At 43.7% G+C, this 22,431-nt stretch overlaps 1 protein-coding gene across 2 annotated transcripts in view; it reads right to left on the bottom strand.

Moving 5' to 3' along the window:
* The window catches only part of FHL5 (four and a half LIM domains 5), a 47,679-nt gene that overhangs the window by 5,704 nt on the left and 19,544 nt on the right, over window positions 1–22,431 (bottom strand). For both annotated transcript variants that reach the window (XM_069973583.1, XM_069973584.1), the window contains exons 2-4: window positions 7,227–7,398; window positions 4,221–4,395; window positions 1,383–1,552 (exon numbers count right to left, since the gene is read on the bottom strand). In XM_069973583.1, the coding sequence (XP_069829684.1) occupies window positions 1,383–1,552; window positions 4,221–4,395; window positions 7,227–7,385 (504 nt within the window). In that variant the 5' untranslated portion in view covers window positions 7,386–7,398. The remainder of the gene's footprint in view (window positions 1–1,382; window positions 1,553–4,220; window positions 4,396–7,226; window positions 7,399–22,431) is intronic.

The following is a 22,431-nucleotide window of genomic DNA, read 5'->3' as shown; positions in this document are numbered from 1 at the left end:
CACTTCCGGGAACACGGGTGGGGGTGGGGGGACACGGGGAACGGGGTGATTCACAGACATAACATACATTACAAAGTTGTATAATGTTGTAATGTGTGTTATTCTGTGAATAATTTCTGAGCGCCGCACTACCCCTTTAAAACCCTCCTTTTAGGAGTGACTTTGGTACCACCCCTTCAAGAACAACTTTGGTGCCATCCCTTTAAGAGTGTCTTACGTACTGTCCTTTAAGAGCAACCTATGTACCGTCCCTTTAAGAGCGACTTTGGTGCCATTCCTTTTAAAACAAATTTGATGCCATCCCTTTAAGAACAAATTTGGTGCTGTCCCTTTGGGAGCGATTTTGGTATCATTCCTTTAAAAGCGACTTTGGTGCCGCCTCTTTAAGAGCGACTTATGTACCGTACCTTTTAGAGAAACTTTGGTGCAGTCCCTTTAAGAGTGACTTGAGTGAGGACCTGCCATCTTCTTTTGGCCATTAGGGGACATGTGACTTTGTGGATGTCAGGCATTGAATGAAGGACCTGCAAGTTTCTATTGGTTGCTACATTTCAGCTATTTGCATGTGTGTTGTGATTGGTTGGTTAGGGCTGTGCTGTGTGATATTTTACTTCCTGAACATTCTGCCAGTCATTTCTATGGGGAATTTTTGGTCTTTAAACGTAATTTTCTTAAAAACGACAAATCCGATCAAAACCAAAAATACTTAGCACACCTATCACTGCCAAGGACTTTGAAATGCAGTTTGAGCGGATTCTGTGCGCAAAGTTGTTCAGGCTGTATTAATTGCAGAAAATTAGCTGCAAAATTAAAATAACAGAAAATTTCCACCCAAGTGCCAAACTGTTAAAATCAGTAATTACTTCTATTTAAAAATCTTAAGTATTTCTATACCTTTCAGCTGCTGTATGTTCTGCAGGAAGTGGTGTTTACTTTCCAGTCTGACACAGTGCTCTCTGCTGCTACCTCTGTCCGAGACAGGAACTGTCCAGAGCAGATGCAAATCTCCATAAAAAACCTCTCCTGCTCTGGACAGTTCCTGTCTTGGACAGAGGTGGCAGCAGAGAGCAGTGTGTCAGACTGAAAATAAAACACCACTTCCTGCAGGACATACAGCAGCTGATAAGTATGGGAAGACTGGACATTTTTAAATAGAAGTAAGGCTAAAAAGAATCCACCACTTGGTGCAGGACATACTGCTGCTGATAAGTACAGGAAGACTTGAGATTTTTTATATAGAAGTAAATTACAAATCTATATAACTTTTTGAAACCAGTTGATTTAAGAAAAAAATATTTTTTGCTGGAGTACCCCTTTAATGATATAATGTTACTGGAAAATTACTCAGAACTGTAGACAGCAGATACAGCAAAATCATTTACCTTTTTGCAGGCTACACACTGTTGTGCAAATTCTTTTTCATAGCAAGACATACAATACAGACTAGAGTGTTTGGGCACAAATGATTTGGATCCTAAAGGCTGCTGGCAACCTTGGCATACAAAGCATGTCTCGTGCCAGTTACAGCCCTTGTAGTCAATTTTTCGAGAACCTGTAGTAAAAAAAGGGAAACAACAATATGGAGTTAAGGCTTATATTGTATACACACAGTCAGTGGTGTATACAGTCGGTGACAAGAAAAGGTATTATAGTTGATAAGAAACATTTCAAACATTTTGCATATCTAGGCTGTGTAGTCAGAATCTTTAGAGGGGTGCACCGCCCACAGTAAACTTTTAATATGTTGTTGCCCCTAGGGAGAACATAACAAACAGGCTATTCTTACCTTTCCCTGCTCCCCCAGTGTCCATCTTTGGGCCCCTGGCTGAGCAATCCCCCCACTCCGTCTGGTAGCGACTGCCCGCTTATCCAATCACTGAGACAGGACAGCCTTCATAGAAGTAGAGGTGGGATCGCTCAGTCGAGACCCAGAGGTGACATAGGAGGACACCGAGGAGTGTGGAATGGTAAGTATAGGTGGTTTGTTATGTTCTCCCCAGGGGCAGAACTTAACCCTTAGAGGACCAAGCCAATTTAAATTTTTCCATTTTCGTTTTTTCGTCATAGCAGTTGCATTTTTTTTTACTCTTATACTAGAAGTCCCCCCAATCCACCCACTAGACACCAGGGAATAGGCTGTAGTTAGTATTTAGATGCAGCTGTCAACTTTGCCCTGGGTCGTCTAGGGGTTAAAGGAGAAGTCCAGGGAAATTTTTTATTAAAGTATTGTATTGTCCCCCAAAAGTTACACAAATCACCAATATACACTTATTACGGGAAAGGCTTATAAAGTGCTTTTTTCCCTGCACTTACTACTGCATCAAGGCTTCACTTCCTGGATAACATGGTGATGTCACTTCCTGGATAACATGGTGATGTCACGACCCGACTCCCAGAGCTGTGCGGGCTGTAGCTGCTGAAGAGGATGATGGCAGAGGGATGCTCAGTGTCCCTCCAGTGCCCTGTGTCCCTCAGTGTCCCCCTGCCATCATCCTCTCCAGCAGCCACAGCCCGCACAGCTCTGGGAGTCGGGTCGTGACATCACCATTTTATCCAGGAAGTGACATCACCATGTTACCCAGGTAGTGAAGCCTTGATGCAGTAGTAAGTGCAGGGAAAAAAGCACTTCATAAGCATTTCCCTGTAATAAGTGTATATTGGTGATTTGTATAACTTTTGGGGGGGGGGCAATACAATACTTTAATAAACATTTTTGCCAGACTTCTCCTTTAAAGCTGTGTCTTACTGTGCCAGCAGGTACATCGCTTTAAGATTTTAACATCAATAGACCTTGATGTCTATTTTGCTGCTGTCCTTCTTTCTGGCGGCCCAGTTAACCCTTTAAGGCAGCACTTCTCAAACTTTTTCTATTGGAGCCTCACCCAACAGACCAAGGTAATGCCTGGGCCTCACCAGACTGACCAAGAAGTTGCCTGGGCCTCACTTTCTGTGGTGAAAGTCCATTTAAAAGTTAAAAATAATGCTAGGGCTGCCTTTCACCTGTCTCACAAAACGCTATATACTAATAAATTAAGTACAAAATAAATTAATAATGTTGCTAAAAATCGAGATTTCTGCAAACAGCAAAAGGACTGTGCAGATTATAGTTACTTTGTAAAAACTGGCTCCTCAGCTGGGCCTCACCAACAACTAGGGGTCGCCTCACAGTTTGAGAAGCACTGCTTTAAGGTATATGCACTATAGAAAAAATCCATACATGTGCTAGAAGGATAAGGTCTTACTACCCTATATTTTTAGGTTGTGTGGAATCACACATACCTCTCCTTTTACCAAATCATGACAGCAAATGTTGTGTCAGCGATACCATGTTTCCCCGAAAATAACACAGTATCTTACCTTCTTTTTTGCTCCCAGTGTTGCTCTAGGTCTTATTTTTCCATAAAGAAGAATTCACATTTATTGAACCAAAAAACCCCAAACATTTATTATATACTGTACAGTCTGGAGACTGTAACAATCTCCTACAGCAGTTCCTACAGCAGGGAAAGTATTGCAGCTTCTGGCCACAAGGGGGAGCTCATCACAGCACATCTGTACAGCACAGCAGGGACAGCGTACCGTATGGCGGCAGACGACAGGATAACGTCAGACTTTGTGCAGCTCTACATCTGGCGGTAGGGGACAGTAGGGATGGCGGCAGGTGACTGGCCGTTTGATGCCTTGCCTGTACATGTACAAGTGATGGCTGCGGAAGAGAATATTAGGCTGGGCGGCAGGTTATGGTCTTCATGTCCTCCATGCAGCTGCTGTTCTGTTGTTCTCTTCAATGGCCATGCTTCCAAAAAACATTGCTAGGTCTTACTTTCAGGGGAGGCCTTATATTTAGCAATTCAGCAAAACCTCTACTAGGTTTCATTTTCAGGGGATGTCTTATTTACGGGGAAACAGGGTATTTGTGTTGACAAATAAGTGAGAGTAAGATGGTCAGGAGGGTCATGTTTCATTTCTCTTTAGCAAAGAATGGAGGTAGGTATCGGGAAAACAACCGTTTTGCAAGATGCTGGAGTGTGCCCATATGAACCAGCAAGTCTCTCATTTTTGTTGTCAGACCCGTTTAGCTCAGTGTATTCCACTTCATTCACACTACAAGGTGTTTTGTTTCTTTTAATGTTAGGCGTTATATCAAATCGTAAATATGAGGGCATCTGAGGTGATTTATACGGCTGTGATTTAATAAACTGCGGACAGATGAGTCTTACCAGGCATTATGGAGGCCTTGCAGTTAAAACACTTTGCAGAATACTCTTGAGAATAGCAGTCAATACACAGCAGGAGCTCATCCTTGGCAGCAAACGGCTTCTCCACCAAAGAGCATGTACACTTGACACACTTAAAGCAAGCTTCATGCCAGTGACTGTCTTTATAGGAAAGGTCCTTAAAGAAAAATAAAACGAATTTTAGATGCATTGAGATGTTTAAATATCACATTACAATTTTCCAAACAACATTACTGTGACATCACATAACTCTAAGGGTCCTATTCCACAGTAACGATAAACGGCCGGATCGGCCCCATTTGGCCCGATTCGGCCGATTATCGTTCAGTGAAATAGAGAGAACGATCAGCCGGTGATCATGTCATCGGCTGATCATTCATTTAGGGCCAGACCTAAAATCATCGTTCCCCCACCGCGCATCGCTACGGTTGACCGACGATTTGACAAGCAGCAGCAGCATATATTACCTGTCCAGGCTTCTTCTCCGCGCTGTCTTCATCCCCGGGTCCCGCGCGCTCTATCTTCAGAATGGCCGGTCAGCTGACGGAGCGCTCAGCCAATCACAGGCCGGGACCGCCGCGGCCTGTGATTGGCTGAATGTGGCCTGTCAGCTGACCGGCCATTCTGAAGATAGAGCGCGCGGGACCCGGGGATGAAGACAGCGCGGAGAAGAAGCCTGGACAGGTAATGTATGATACTGCCAGGGCTGCAAGGACATCGGTAACGATGTCCCTGGAGCCCTCGCTCAACGATCATCGGGAATAGGCCCAGTAAACGAGCGGCGATCTAGCAGATGTAGCAGCTACATCGTTGATCGGGCCCTCCTCGGTCCGTGGAATAGGATCCTAACTGTGACATCACAAAAAACCCAGGCAACACTCATACACTCTGTTATGTTTAGTGATATTCTTCGGCTAGGGTCACACTTGATACAAAGAAAATTTTGTGCCAGCATCCTGGAACAACTGCATGCCAACATGTACCACTGTGTACCATACAAGTGTGGTCAATCATGCTTTTGAGTCCCACAAAAAAAAAAAAAAAAAAATCCCAGAATAGTCATGTATACCACAAAATTGTATAATGACTACACCTGTGGGGGCCTTGTTGCAGTCATCGGGGTGTAAGGTACGACCAAGAATCTTTTGGCCATGAATTATGTTTATTCTATGTTTACATTCAGAGCTGTGTCTGAACTCTGTCTTAAGACCCTATTACACAAAGCGATTATCGGCCAATACAGACGATAACCGTCTTGTGTAATTTTTCAACACGTTGATAAATTAACGATCACAATAGCAGCTATCTGCTGCTGTCACTGCGTGGAACAGGAGCGGCGGCAGCAGACTGCTGCAATCTTCTAGCGATCACCCCCCCCCGAAGCTTCCTGCGGCCCCCCTGACAGGTCGACATTGGCTTGCTCCTATTTAAGGTCTCTGTTACTTTACCTGAGTGGTATAAAATATAGGGAACCACCTGTGCTGGAACACTAAACTAAAATGGCTGTTTGGAGCACTGGGGATAAGACTACCAACACCAGATCACAGATCTGCCCCCGGCTGATTGGTGGGGGCAGTAGTTCTGCCCCCAGTACTCCAAACCGCCATATTAGCCTAATGATATAACTACTAACTACACAGAAACGGCGCTAAGGATAGTAAGAGACATCCCTTTAACCTCAACCCTCTGTGCACAAAAAGGACTTATCAGCCGGTTAGATTCTTCTAACCTGATGATAGCTTCCCTTTAGTTTCTATCACACACCCAGGGATACATCAATGAAATAATTCCCTTTAATTTTTTTTTTTAAATAAAATACTTGTATTGAACAGATCTATGACTGGAAATTTTTTACAAGGGGAATCTATTGCATGTTTACATACCCCTATAGGTGTGGTAAGTTATTTATTGGTTTAGTGAAAAATGCTTTTTATCATTGGTGATTTGTGCCACCTGGGCGGACCTTCATGCCTGCAGTGACACTTAGCCTTTCCCACATTGGCACCATAGGCCCCGTCCATCTGTGACATCATTACCATCTAGGCCCCTCCCCCACTAGGTCGACCCATTCCAATGGCTGCCAAGGGGGGGAGGGGGACTAGACACAGATAACGCCTACATCCCTGATGTGGGCAGGGCTAAGTGGCTCTGCGGATGGGACACAAACCACCAACAATAAAAAGCATTTTTCACTGGACCAAGAAATCTATAATGAAGTAAGGTATGAAAAGTTCAGAATTCAGGCTTTACAGCTGTGTAGAGAAGTCCTCATACAAAAAGGGGGTGACCGGATCACTTTAAAGGTTATTTCTGCAAGGCACCCACATTTCCTTACAAATATTGGAACCACTGTATAAATTATACCAGAGTGTAGCACATCCATAAAACCTGCTGTTTGCAAAAACATATGTCCTACATCAGTCCTCAAGATTTCAGCTTGAGGTACAAATTTAGGCTATGTTCACATGTGATAAGACAACGGCCGGTGTCTAAGAAGATCATCCCGTACCGGCCGGATGATCCTTACTGCTGCAGAATTCGGATGCGGGCACATCCGTGCGTGCCCACATCCAAATTCCTTGCTGCACACAATGGAGCGTGCGACCGGAGCCGCACGCTCTATTGTGTGCACTGACAGGGTTTTCTATTACTATTTGTATACACTCCGACCGGGATTCCTTAGAAGGTACCACTACATAAGTTCCGTAGTAATCACGGCCTTTGTTACAACAGCTGTGATTATTACGGAACTTACGCAGTGGGAACATGGCCTTACACTGCAAGTATAAAAAAATATTCTTTTAAATACCTGCCAATATTACATTGGTAAATTATATTTGAAATAGTTGATGCTCTTTAAAGGGGTTATCCAGCATAGGAAAAACTTTCTTCTAGAGATAGCACCACTTTTGTCTCCAGTTTGGGTGTAGATTTTGCAACTCTGTTCCATTGAAGTATGAATGCAATATGTTTAGTCTTCACACTTACCCTTGCATCACATTCAATAGGGTTTTTACATCCTTCACATTTATTTGCAAAAATGCTTTCAAAGCATTTGACGCAGTATGGATTGTCCTCTCTCACTGTATATTTTTGACCATACAGGGAGTTCTTACAATGGCAGCAGTCGAAGGCTTTGTCATCCATGACAAATGTGCAGCTAGAAAACAAACAAAAAGTCAAGGTTTAGCACTTATACAAACAGTAAAGGGACACCGTCCTTAAAGTGAACACAGCATGGGTGCCTTCTGCATATTGGGTTTACTTCAAGGACATTCAAGGCCTCATTTACTAACAGTCCGCCAATTTTAAGCCATTATGCTGTCGGTTGTGTCTGGGTTTTTTTTTGCGACAAATTGATTAATATGCCGTATGTCCTTAGTAAATTCTGGAAGGTTTTTCACAGGACAAAACAAAAAACCTGACCATACCGCCACACTAGAAGTGATATTGATAGTGATCAGAGAGGACCTGGCTGCGTAGTCATGGTAACGGTGACATGTAGGCAGAAGAACCGGGGGAGGCGTCAGCGTGGGAGGAGACGACCGGGATATGGTCCATAATGTGGACCAAGTTAGATATGTAGAAACGAAGAAATGGGAGTTAACAAAGGTTGAAGAGGGCAGAAAACGTGTACCGCCTGCTAGTCTGTCCGCTGCAATGGTTGATAAGTAGTTGCTAGTGTCTATGGGTATCGATGAGCAGGTGCATGCCCAAGAGAGTGTGATAACGCTAGGTCACGCCATGTCGCGCAACACAAGGGGACTAACACAGAGGGGGATTTGTCATGCTGGCGGCATGGCGGCACTGTGCCAGATTGAAAAGGAAACAGCATTTCCTGCAGGACATACAGCAGCTGATAAGTATGGGAAGACTTGAGATTTTCAATTAGAAGTAAATTACAAATCTATATAACTTTCTGAAACCAGTTGATTTGAAAGAAAAGTTTTTTCCGCTGGAGTACCCTTTTAAAAGGACACACCCATTACACGCTCACCTGGCAGGTTTTTGGTCAAAAATGACAGGATTGTCAGGTTTTTGGATAAATTGTGTCACGCATCTTTAGTAAATCTGCTACACCTTAGTAAATCAGCCCCATTGTCCCTTTCCTGTTTCATGTTTGCAATATAGATCCAAAGCTTGGATATCAGCAATGGTGAGAGCAGCAGCCGTTTCCTATCAAAAGGCTCTTCTTGTTTTTGTGCACGTATTATAACTTCCTAAGATGAGCGCACTATATTCGAAGTACCCCAACCTAATATCGATAATGGCACATTGGTTGTGCCCTTAGTCCTGCAGTTGTTTTTTATTTGCTGGATTACAGTTTAGGGTTTAGTACTAGTACTTGAAGAATTGTTAACATCTGAAGCATTAAATTAATTATTGCAATTGAAAAAAAATTATAAATCCATTTGGTTCTAAAATTATGTTTTTGAAGAATCTTGCGTAAAGGACTACATCGTGTATAAAGGAGCACCTACAAGGCATACTGTGATGATGTACAGTAGATAAATAATTCTTACTACCATGAAATGTATACTGCAGGGTTTGTGAAAGTGAGATAAATGAGCCCATTACATGCTGATCTACATACTAAACTCCATTATAGAAAAACTTATGGCCGAAACTATACAATCAATATATCCGGTGGAAACTCAATTTACAATACTTACCGCCTTTGTCTCCATTCTAAATTGTATTACCGTGCTATTAACACGGCTTGATCTAATGTATATGATAAAATAAACCTTTAATGTAGAGGTAAGAGTATAATCAAACATGGAGCAGCCAAAATAGACTCCAATGTGATTTACCTCCTATGGCCAAAGAATATTCCCTCCTAGCATTAGTCTTAGCTTCCGTGGAAGAAGATAAAAATTGGTGCATTAGTCAAAAAAGTTACCGGGCTGGTTGGAATTATTGCGGAGTGCCTGCAGCTGTAATGTGATTTTTCTATTTACCTCCATTAATTAACCTCAGATTGTGTCCCCTAGTTCTTGTGTTCAGGTTTTTTGTTTTTTTTTATTAAAAACACTTCCCTCCTGAACCTTATTTAGTCGTTTAAAATATTTAAAAGTTTTGATCGTGTCCTACCTTTCCCTTCTTCCCTCCAGACTATAAAGATTTAGATCCTTAAGTCTTTCCTGATATGTTTTATCCTTCTGACCATCAGCCACCATTTTTGTGGCCCGTCTTTGGACCCGTTCTATTTTAGCAATATCCTTTTTGTAGGTGAGGTCTCCAGAACTAGACACAGTATTCCAGATGTGGTCTCACTAGAGCTCTATACAACGGGATCACAATCTCCCTCTTCCTACCAGTTATACCTCTAGCTATACACCCCAGTATACAATTTGCTTTCCCTACCACCTGGTTGTACTGGTGAGTCATGTTAAAGCTGTCAGAAATCACTACCCCTACATCCTTCTCTTCTGAAGTCTTTGCCAACACAGAACTGACAAAATGATACTTGGAGTATTCCTCCCCCCGAAGTGCATTATTTTACATTTGGAAACATTAAACTACAGATTCCATTGTTTTGGCCAATAAATAAATGGCCAAAATTATATTCAGTCAAAATCATAGGGAATTTATTACATTTTGTAAGAAATGGCTTTCATGGTAGATTTTTTTCCCCTTCTTTTTAATCAGCAAGCCATTATTCCAAAATGTAATCCAAGCCAAAACATTTCCTAGTGCTCAAAGACACCTGAACATGGATCAGGTAAGAGAATGAATATTCAATAAAATATTATTTGTTTGAACCTCTTTAATACTTTTAATTTATTTTTCCACTAGTATATATAATGATAGCTCCCTACTTTCCTGGCTCTTTTGAAAATTCCAAAAAGCTCCTAGACAATTTTTTCAAAATGTAGCAATCTGTCTGGCCCAGAGTTTTCCTGTGTATCAAGTGGGCTTGGGTACTGTATGTCACACTGTTGTCTCAATCAAGCCTTAGGGGTTGATCTACTTTGCCAGAACATACGGTACGTTGAACCTTGACTGGATCATAGTAAGGATCTGTAAGGATTATTGATCAGCAGAAGGCCGGGTTGCTATAAAATCCTAATCCCATTTTACCTTAGTAGGTAGAGTTTAGTACTCTGGATCAAGGATAAGTTGATGTAAGTAAAAGTTGGACATAATGTTTTACTAACTGAGGAAGTAGCAGGTGTAGCTGAGATCTATGAATTCTCACATTTTCAAGCACATAGCTCCAATCTGTGCCATGTGGGGAGGGCTTAAATGCCTGCTGGAAATCAAATTTTCGTCAGCTTTTTTGGATCGGGTCAGTACAGTATGATTGTCTGTTGCCTGCTTTTCCTTGATATGTCAGTTATTTCCACTTCCAAACTGAGAGGGACGGATTTCTAGAACTAAGAGACTTTGGTTTCTGTTGGCTGAGATGTCAGCACTGTTCAACGTTGCTTGTCCCAGTGGTTGGGAGACGCACGGCAAACTGGCATGACAGCAAGAGGTGCACTCTTCATGGCAAGATCATCATATTAGAAAAATGACATGCATTGATCTATTCTGTACTACAGTTGAATTTGGACATCACATACAAAGCCTAGGGAGTCGAATATGGTCTACACCAACCATCAACATTGGGCTACAAGCCAGACACCCAGCTACAGGTGTTCCATTGACCTCACCCCCCCCCCCCTTCTCTTAAAGCAATTATAGTGCAGAGCAAGGGCTATGAAGGCTGGAATAGAGGTCTATCCTCTTTAGCAAGAAGTCCTGCTTTTGTCTTGTATGCAATGAGAGATGGGAATTGGTCAAGAGATTATGACTAGAGATGATCGAACATCGGGAAAAGTTAGGTTCTATCGAACACGAACCTTATTAAACCTTCCGCATTTGATTCCTGATGCCTTGCCGTTCCGTGGGAAAGGAGGAGACAGCCCGGGTACCACCTGGAATTCCGGTATACAGCCTAGGTAATAGGGCTGTCTTCTCCTTCCCCACGGAACGGCAAGGCATCGGGAATCAAATGCGGAAGGTTCGACAAGGTTTAATAGAACCTAACTTTTCCCCATGTTCGATCATCTCTAATTATGAGGACACCACCATGGAGAAGGCCTTCATTAAGGAATGCCATACCGGTCCTTTCTGTCACTTCTGTGATTTTGATGTGAAGTGGCAAAATGTATAATAGCCATAACCCTTTAGTTTTTTTTCCTGGTTTACTTTTTATGCCATGGTGTTTAAGTCCAAAAAATTCTGTATTTTATTTTCAATTTTTATCATTTGCTTATGATTATTATATATATGTTTTGTAGAATGTTTTATAGCCATTAGGTTATTGAAACACAGTGAAAATTGGTATATTTGGAGACATACAATTTTATAGCGTGGACCTTTTGTTTAGATGTAGGGTAAGGTATGTTGTCTTTTATATGTGACTACATTCTATCCTTTATATGCCTTTAAGAAAACATCGAAGTAGGAACTATAAGTCTGCTCTTTCATTGCAAAATTCATTAGTTTTTTTTCCTTTTCTCCTGCTTATTAATGTAAGTGATAGTGACATATCATGATTACATGTCTGGCTGACAAAGTAAAATGATAATTATACTGACTTACTTCATACAACATATCTAGGGCACACAGTTCATACTGGCTGACATCTACTGGAGTTTATGCTTTTAGAAGCAACATTCTTCATGTTCCTGAAAGATACTGCTATTCTTCTTCATAAGAAGTGACAAAAGGTTAAAAATAAATGTATATTTTGTTGATTTTTAGTTGATATGTCTTTGTGAAAAGGTAGGAAGAGGTAGGTAAAAATCACGAAGATATTTCAGGGGGTTAATATAGCATTTCACTATACAGAAAGGGGGATTACCTACAGGGGATGCCTACATAGGGGATACTACCTGATGGGAAGTCCAGTTACTATATGGGTACACAGACTTACACACAGCCTTATAAAGTGTTCCCTCAGCTTACAATGACCCCAGGTTACAATATTTTCAACACGGACGCAAAGAGCAGACTTAAAGAGGACCTGTCACCCCCCGTGCCGGGGTGACAGGCTCCCGACCCCCCCTGCTAGAGCACCTTATACATACCTGATCGCGCCGGGTCCCACTTCTTGAGACGGTCGGGTGACAAAGATTTCAGCGCCCGAAGCCCGGCACGCGCGCTCCTGAGATGAGTCCAACTCTCATAGAGAATGACTGGTGAGTCCGATGTGCCGCCATTCTCTTTGAGCGTTGGACTCATCTCAGGAGCGTGATCAGGTATGTATAAGGTGCTCTAGCGGGCGGTCGGAAGCCTGTCACCCCGGCACCGGAGGTGACAGGTTCCCTTTAACATACAATGCTACAGACAGTTGGAATCTGAGGCACATGTGAATAGCTAGATAATGGACCAATTACTTTGCCATCTTACTGGTAAAACCCTAGTATTACTGGAGTGCATACAGTGATTGACTGTCTAGTATCTCCTTTCTACAGTATAGTGTGATACTACATGTCCTGTACAGCTATGTGTCTAGTATCTCCTAGCTACAGTATAGTGTGATACTACATGTCCTGTACAGCTATGTGTCTAGTATTCCCTCTCTACAGTACAGTGGGATACTACATGTCCTGTACTGCTGTGTGTGTCTTGTATCCGTAGCTCCTAACTGTCCCGGATCCGACAGGACAGTCCTGTTTTCGGGGGTGGTGTCCCGCCGTCCCGGAACAGCACCCAGTGTCCCGCAATATATTGGGTGTAAAATAAAAACAACAAAGCAGTAACTCACCTGTCCGCTGGTCCCAGCAGCTCCTCTCCCGGCAGAGTGCACACTCCTGTCATCCTCCAGCGCGGGCAGTGGGGTATAGAGACACTGACTGTGCCAGGTTCATGACAGAGGCTGCAGGACACTTTTGGCACAGTCAGTGTTTCTGTACCCCGCTGCCCGCGCCAGAGGATGACAGGAGTGCACGCTCTGCCAGGAGAGGAGCTGCTGGGACCAGCGGACAGGTGAGTTACTGCTTTGTTGTTTTTCTGGTGGGGCCACAGTGGCGGGCTGGGCCGGGGGCAGGGGGCTCACCTGTCCGCCGGTCCCAGCAGCTCCTCTCCTGTCAGAGCACACACTCCTGTCATCCTCCGGCGCAGGCAGCTATGGGTATGGCTATGGGTACCGCGTCGCACGTGTCCCTCTTTGCTCTTTGCAAAAGTTGGGAGGTATGTTGTATCTCCTCTCTACAGTACAGTGTGATACTACATGTCCTGTACTGCTGTGTGTGTCTTGTATCTCCTCTCTACAGTACAGTGGGATACTATATGTCCTGTACTGCTGTGTGTCTAGTATCTCCTCTCTACAGTATGGTGATACTACATGTCATGTGCTGCTGTGTGTGTCTAATATCTCCTCTCTACAGTATAGTGTGACACTACATGTCCTGTACTGCTGTGTGTGTTTACCATCTCCTCCCCACAGTATAGTGTGACACCACATGTCCTGTACTGCTGTGTATGTCTAGTATCTCCTCCCTACAGTACAGTGTGATACTACATGTCCTGTATTGCTGTGTGTGTCTAGTATCTCCTCTCTACAGTATAGTGTGATACTACATGTCCTGTAAACAGGGGGGCCTAACAACTACATGAGGGACACAGGGGGACCTAACAACTACATGAGGGGCACAGATGAGGCCTAATACTATATGTGCTAGAATAAACCAATATTTTTCTCTGGCCTACGCTGGCTTGAAAAGGAAAATACAATTGATCCACTGTGATCAGAGATGTCCCCTGTCAATAACAGGATATTAACATTGGTGTTGGTGTACTGGATTTGCCAGCTACAAGCCAGCTGTACCCTATACTAGCAGCATAATGAAAATAGTAGCATAATTATAACTAATGTCATTCTTCCTATTGTGCAAAGTGTTCTGCGCTGCAGGTTTTACCCCAGTGTGCTGACTATTATTGCAATTTCACCCATTGCTTTAATTTCACCCATTCCTTTGTAATGCAAAGCTGTCCAGCAATTAGGTATCTATAGTTTTTTGCAGTTTTTCTGCCTCTGAGCAAGTTGCACTGATAAAGAGGTCCCCTAATACTCTGTCACCCAAGGGCCCACATAAACCTGGAACCGGCCCTGGTCCCAAACTTTGTGCAGTGAGGGTAGGGATGGAGGGAAGATGTAAGGTAAAGCCCTATTTAAGGATTAAGGGGGAGATTTATCAAACATGGTGTAAAGTGAAACTGGCTCAGTTGCCCCTAGCAACCAATCAGATTCCACCTTTCATTCCTCACAGATTCTTTAGAAAATGAAAGGTGGAATCTGATTGGTTGCTAGGGGCAACTGAGCCAGTTTCACTTTACACCATGTTTGATAAATCTCCCCCTAAGACTTTTTTACCATTTAGTCCATGAGTCTCCAAATTGCGGCCCTCCAGCTGTTGCAATACTGCATTTCCCATCATGCCTCGACAGCCAAATCCAAAGCTTTAGCTGTCCGGCCATGATGGGAATTGTGGTTTTGCAACAGCTGGAGGGCCGCAGTTTGGAGACCTATGATTTTTAGCCTGCATCCATAATAATATCAATAACAAAAACATCTATGTATATAGCGGCAATATATTTCTCAGCACTTTACTAGATGAACCAAGTGGTCTTTTTCTTACCACAATCTTCTGTGTTTCTATGTTTAGTTTGGATTCTTTTTCAACCTTGTTATTGGGGTGCTCCCCAGTCTACATAGTATAGCATCCTAATAGGGATGGTCCGAACCTGGTTCGGGTCGGGTTCGTACGAACCCAAACCCACGGAAATGATTCCTGCTTCCTGCCCGCTCCGTGGAGAGGGTGGATACAGCAGGAGGACCGCCTGGAAAACTGGGATACAGCCATAACCATAGGCTGTATCCCAGTTTTCCAGGCGGCCCTCCCACTGTATCCACCCGCTGCACAGAGCGGGCAGACAGCAGGAATCTGATGCCGAGCGTTTGGATTTATACGAACCCGAACCTCGGCAGATTCGGACCATCCTTACATCCTAATCATTGGTAGTTAGTGATATGCTCATATTCAACTTTGCAGATGTTCAGTGGCGCACATAGGGGAGATTTATCAAACATGGTGTAAAGTGAAACTGGCTCAGTTGCCCCTAGCAACCAATCAGATTCCACTTTTCAATTTCCAAAGAATCTGTGAGGAATGAAAGATGGAATCTGATTGGTTGCTAGGGGCAACTGAGCCATTTCTACTTTACACCAGTTTGATAAATCTCCCCCATAGAGTACAATGTATATTCCCTAGTAATTGTGTAATCCCTGCCGGCCATAGATATTCTTACTGTTTATACAGTGAAAATTCCAAATATTTCAGTGAAGAAAAGGAAGACGAACTGAAGTCATGTTCTATAGTTTTCTTTCTTTTTCTCTCGCTCGCTCGCTCTTTTTTTTTTTTTTTTTTTTTTTGCAGTAATCCATCAATCTTGTGTCTCACTTGTAGAGGCAGAAGAAAGCTGCACTTTAGGCAATAAACATTGTGTGTGACCCAGTAACAGTATCCCTGCTGTGTGTCCTGTCTGGTCACATAAAGGTTAAGACAGCTGCAGGAATAAAACAGTCTGCCCTTGATCTTGTATGTACGCCTTCAGAGGTTAGCAGAGACAGAATTAGATTGATGTATTAGATCTATTGGGCTCGGAGTCCTCAGACTTGGCATTTGTCAGAATCACTACTCAGCAGTGAACCTGGCCGAACTGTTTAAATTTCCAGTCACCTATGCTGCTTATAATTATTATATTATAGGCGTTATTACCTAAAAAAATGTCAAGATGTGTACAAACTGCCTCAATTTATTTAGAATGGGAAAAGGAAGCAAGTTGAGGCCCTTGAAGTGAGAAAAACTTTGATATTTATTAAACATTTCATAAAACGCAGCAACCAGTATGGAAATTTGTTTTGCGAGCCTCGCAAATTTTCGGTCAAACTCATTAACATTTGCGAATTTCATTAAAACGGCCCAAACTATAGTAGCTACAATACTGGGACTATTACAGAAGGGTGAATTTGTTAAAGAATGTTGTTGTAAAATTGTCAAAAATCAGAGAATCACAATTAAAAAACAATTGTCAAACGTCCAATTTCCGCCATTCCTCTCCTCTCTGTCCCTATATCACTCTATGCAAAAGAAGAGCCCATGGAGCCTCCTCAAAGAGTCTCGAAACACAGGACTAGCCAGATATCTCTCTAGGAAGTACCGAGCCACCCGCACTGATGAGGGCACACCCCAAAACAGGTGTATGTGGATGGAAACCTGGCCTTGGTTTTTCCCTTGTCATTACATCGACTTAAAGGGCCACTTAAAGGGAACCTGTCACCCCCCGTGCCAGGGTGACAGGCTCCCGACCCCCCGTTAGACCCCCCGCTGCAGCCCGGCGCGCGCGCTGAGAGATGAGTCCAACACCCATAGAGAATGACAGGAGAGTCCAGCGCTCCGTCATTCTCTATGGGTGTTGGACTCATCTCTCAGCGCGCGCGCCGGGCTGCAGCGGCTGAGATTTTCATCACCCGACCACCTCCAGAAGCGGGACCCAGCGGGATTAGGTGAGTATAGGGGGCTCTAACAGGGGTCGGGAGCCTGTCACCCCGGCACGGGGGGTGACAGGTTCCCTTTAATATGGTGGTTTTGGTGGTTTCCTTACAGGAGCCACCCCTTGTCTGGGTCCTTTCCGGAGGGATATCTGGCTAGTCCTGTGTTTCGAGACTCTTTGAGGAGGCTCCACGGGCTCTTCTTTTGCATATTCATGTTTCCCAGGGGGGGAGTGTTGTCGTTTGGCTGGTCTCCCTGAGATCAGCAATCTGTTTCTCCTATATCACTCTGTTAGTCTCTCCCTGCTCTGCTCTAACTGCCTGCTGCCATCCTGCTCTCTCCTCCACACACAGCCGACTGGCCACCTCTGTTGCCAAACCGCCTTATATAGAGGGTAAGGTGCTGACATCACAGAGGGGCCTGCAGCTGATTGGACGGGCGTTAGGGATTATGGTTAATCCCTTTCTCCCACCCAGTGACGCTCCAGACAGCATATATGGCCGCCATTTTGGGTTTTATGCAAATTACCTTTACAAACCAGTGGGAATTCGCTTGGCTCATCTCTAATTGTGAACTCTAAAAACTGAGGCACCCCTAGCAAGCATTTCATCTTATTTGCATACAGAACTGACCTGATGATCCTTAGGAATACACACAGCTAAAAACTCTCAATGAATTCACAAGTGTCTTCAGACATCATACTATAGACAAGTCAATGCAATTAAGTCTCCTGATTTTCATTACTGGTAAAATAGGATTATAGATAATTGAATTTCTTTATTAAACTTCAACCAGAACTAAAGAAAACTGTTTTTGTTCTTTTCTTTTTAACTGTATTTTTCCATCAGGATGTTAAAGTCCAGTCCTGATTTGAAGACACGTTCAATAAAATGTAGTAAATTGCATTACCAGCAATGTCCCAACATATTACTATTAAGAAAATTGTTCCCACTAAGACAATTGATTGGTAGAGGAGAGCAGCCTCATATATCCACTGTAATATCATTAGCAGGTTATAGTCTTCTATTTTAAGGGGTATTCTGATCAGGTAAAATACACATTAAATCAACCCCCCTCCTGGAGACTAACAATTCATTCCAAACTTGGTATCATCTTTTCAGTCTCCTTCCCTCAGTTCTGAGCCTGTTGCTTTGTGCTAAAAACACAGAAAACTGTATGAGCTGTTCTCTCTGTCTCCCCCTCCTCCTAGTTATCAGCTAACTGACCACCGCCGGGTTCCAGTTTTTCCCAGCTTCCTGCATCCTCACGTTCCGGTGGGAAGCACCCCAGTTGCTGAGCTGGCATTTCTCAACCAGGACATGTCGTTGCAGGAATGGGAGCTCCATATGGTGGGTGGGTCCATAAGCAGGTGATGATGTGCAGCGGGGGCACAAGGAGGGGTAAGTATATCTACCTTATTGTGTCCCCCCACCCCCTTCCTGCCCCAGATTTTTAGATTTCTCCTTTAAACAAGTGAAAATCAGGCATGGATCTACCAAGCCAAAAAGACCTTAATAGGTCCCCACACAAGCGCTAGATTCAATTAGTAGAAGTTATACATTGGGGTGGGTTGGGTTTGTTAATGCATATTTTTCATTGGCTGAAATACCTCTCCAACCGTTCCTTCTTCTGTATTTACTTGTTAATTCACTGGTACACATAAGAGCATATATACTGTATAGTGTCAATCTCCACCAAGAGCAGAAGTAACATGAGAAAATATTACGTTACTGCAAGAGTAGTAGATGCTTGGAACAAACATCTAGCAGATGTGGTTGGTAAATCTACGATAACAGAATGTAAACCTGCCTGGTATAAACCTATATCTATCCTAAGATAATAAGAAAGATAATACTAAAAGGGCAGACTAGATGGACCCAGTGGTCTTTTCCTGCCAACAATCTTCTATGTTTCTATGAGCAGCATGGCCAAAACCGGTGCCAAACAGGTATACTATGATAATTCACTAAAAATATTTTTTCATGTGGACATTAGTCCTCATTGAAGTCATAAAGGGGGTCTCCTGCTCAACTTTTTAGTTTACTCAGCCCATCAATGCATTACATGGATTTAAAGGGTCATCATTAGAGATGAGTGAACCGGGTTCGGGTTCGAGTCAATCCGAACCCGAACGATCGGCATTTGATTAGCTGGGGCTGCTGAAGTTGGATAAAGCTCTAAGGTTGTCTGTAAAACATGGATACAGCCAATGACTATATCCATGATTTCCACATAGCCTTAGGGCTTTATCCAACTTCAGCAGCCACCGCTAATTAAATGCCAAAAGTTCGGGTTCGGATGGACTCGAGCATGCTCCAGGTTTGCTCATCTCTAATCATCATATAATACATTTCAACTTCTGCAACCACTGGTAATCAAATGCAGAGTGTTCAGGTTCGCTCATCTCTAATACAGTAATACCTCGGTTTTCTGAACACCTCGGTATTCGAACAATTCGGTTTTCGAACTAAATTACCCCCTGATGTTTTGCTCGGTACTCGAATATTGCTCGGTATCCAAACAAAATCAGGGGGATAACTGTCAGCTGAACTGATGTTCAGCTGACAGTTAGAGGTGTTCGGGAACAGTGAGAGGCAGGAGTGGGCGGCTATTTAAACTTGCCGCCGCGCTCCTGCTCCTCTCAGCTGTGGGGGACACCCTGTAGAGAAGCGGGGATTCCCCTCATTATGATGGGATTCCCCACTTCTTTACAAGGTGTCTCCCGCAGCTAAGAGGAGCAGGAGCACGGCGGCAAGTTTAAATAGCCACCCACTCCTGCCTCTCACTGCGGGGACGCCCTGAAGCCAGCCACACTGACCTGACACTCCACGTCTCCCCGCAGCTGTAGGCATCTGGTGTTCTGCTTGCGGCCCCGCTCATCAGCTCCTTAGCCGATTCTCCCTGCTGCTCCCCGCCGCGTCTGCAGGATGAAGGAGAGTCTGCAGACGCAGCAGGGACCAGCGGGAGGAAGCAGCTAAGGAGTTGGTGAGCGGGGCTGCCGGCAGAACAGCAGATGCTTGCGGTTACGGCGGATGCATACAAGTAGTAATCTGTGCCGGCGGGGGGGACGTGGAATGACAGGTCAGTGCGGGGAGCAGTGCGGCCTCAGGGCGTCCCCGCAGTGAGAGACAGGAGCGGGCGAGTGGAGCAGGAGCGCAGCGGCAAGTTTAAATAGCCGCCTGCTCCTGTCTCTCACTGTTGCGGGGGATATGGAGTGTTTTTACGCTCTGTGGGCCGGGTGCTCTGCACCTGACCCACGGAGTGTAAGAACCATTTGATTAGTTTAACATTGTTCCCTATGGAAATTTACAGCTCGGTTCTCGAACTGCTCGGTTCTGGAACAGCCTTCCAGAACCAATTATGTTCGAGAACCGAGGTACCACTGTACTTAGTTGCTCTTTGACCAAAGTTGCTTTAGTAGATGTAAAAACAATATAGGCGCATTTGTACAACTTATACTTTTTGTAAACTGATTATTCATTAAGATGTCTGATGTGTCTGGTGTTCTGCACCAAATCACCCATTGCAAAAAAGTTTGGACATTCTTATTAGCTGTCTGCAATGTTAAATGTTTCCCTTCATAGAGGTCAAGTTACAACTTTCCCAAGACACAAAGCTGAGAGGTGAAGTTTTGTGATATAGAACAGATGACTATACCATGTTCTCTAGTTTTTCCCACAACATGTTGAATTTTGTTGTTGGAAATTTACACTATGTAACGATAACCCATAGATCGCTATATATGCAATCTAATGTAAGGAGTGCATGAAAGCAGGGGAACACCTAGGGGTAAAAAAAATATTTTTGTAGCTTAAGGTGTAATAAAAGACAACGATCAGCTGACATGAACAATGTCGCTGATGATGCGGCAGAGGGCAGCCGGCACGAGGGATGGTCGGAGCTGTTCGGCCGCCCGCCCGAAGATGACATCATTGTTACAAGATGGCGGACGGGGGTCGACACGAATCAGGTGAGTATAGAGCACTACACTTCCGGGGTTGGGGGAACATGGGGAAGGGGGCCATTCACTAACATAACATACATTACAAAGTTGTATAACTTTGTAATGTGTGTTATTTAGTGAATAATTGCTTACCGCCGCACTACTCCTTTAACAAACGTTCCCAGTTTAACATCATGGCATCTGACCAGGAAACTACATTTCCCAACATGCATTGCACCTCAGAACTAACTGCCTGGTACCCGCCCACCACTATTCTATTTCTGCTTTGGCCAGGTAATCACTGATATGTGTGGTATCATAGGTGGGCAGGTTTACCGAAGACATGTTACAGTTTGTCTGGCCCCCAGAAAAGATGAAAATCATGTGACCTGGGTCTCAGAAGGGAGGGGGAGGACAGAGGAGTGGAGACAGAGTGGATCAGGAAGTGAGGATTTTCAGGAGCTCATGAAATAGGAGCCTATTATAAACAAGCTTAGATTATAGGTAGAGACTGAACAGGGTTAACTCGTTCCTAACTGGAGTACCCCTTTAAAAAAAAGTTTAGTTGTCCCTATAGTGCATGGGGCGTTGAGAATAAAGGTTTGTTTCTTAAGTTCTTGCTTTGTTGCCAACAGACCAACCTAGTTTTGTCTCAACAGAAAATCTTTACGCAAGCAGAGCTACTTTCTGCCTTCACATTAGTAGCATTAGTTGTGTGCATTATGATGTTATTGTTAGATATAAAGTTTATGGGGGGAATTTTTCAAGACTGGTGTACCAGAGCAGGTGTAAATCTTTGCAATAATTTGCTGCGCCCCCCTGCCCACCTATCAGAAGAGCAGGGTGTATGTGGGGGAAAAGGCGCAAATTTTTTTTGTGCAAAAATCGGCACCTTTTTCATGACGTACGTCTGGGTGCACAATGATTAGAAATCAAATCGCCTGTCTAAATGAAGCAAATTGCTTCGTCGATTGGCAAGTGGCTTATTAGCCTGCTGCCTTCCAGTTCTGTTCCACTCCCTTCCACTCCTCCCCGGGTGCCAGGAAAAGCTCTCCCAGTTTCCCAGGACTGGGTACGGCTTTTCCCGACACCCGGGGTGGAGCAGCGTGGGCCGAACAGAGTTGAAGAGCAAGCGAGTGACAAGCTGCTTGCCGATGAAACAAAGCTCTTCGTTTCATTTACACGGGCGATTTGCTCATCTCTAACAATGATAAATTCTCTACAATGGGGGAGATTTATTAAACTGGTGTAAAGTAGAACTGGCTCAGTTGCCCCTAGCAACCAATCAGATTCCACCTTTCATTCCTCACAGATTTTTTGAAAAATGAAAGGTGGATTCTGATTGGTTGCTAGGGGCAACTAAGACAATTCTACTTTACACCAGTTTTATAAATCTCCACCAATATGTTTATTTTCTTTACTTTATTCATTATTTATTTAATTTGACATGCATTTCCAAAGATCTGTAACTATTTTACGTAACTTGGCCAAATGGTCATCATACTAATAGTGTCTTATTTAAAGGGGTCTCTTTCGCTTGTTTGGTAGGTTACCTTTGCTCTGTATTCTAATACAGTGTAATTGCATAGTCTGGACTCCCAGCTGCTTCATTTACATACAACACATGGACCATACAACACACTGGACGATTATCGTGCAAAAAAAAGTTATATTGTTAGAATTTACGTGAGTATGTGTAACG

This window comes from Dendropsophus ebraccatus, chromosome 6 (assembly GCF_027789765.1).
Source record: "Dendropsophus ebraccatus isolate aDenEbr1 chromosome 6, aDenEbr1.pat, whole genome shotgun sequence".
Lineage (NCBI taxonomy): Eukaryota > Metazoa > Chordata > Amphibia > Anura > Hylidae > Dendropsophus > Dendropsophus ebraccatus.
The sequence above is the reverse complement of the archived record's forward strand: the minus strand, read 5'-3'. Positions and strand labels throughout refer to the sequence as shown.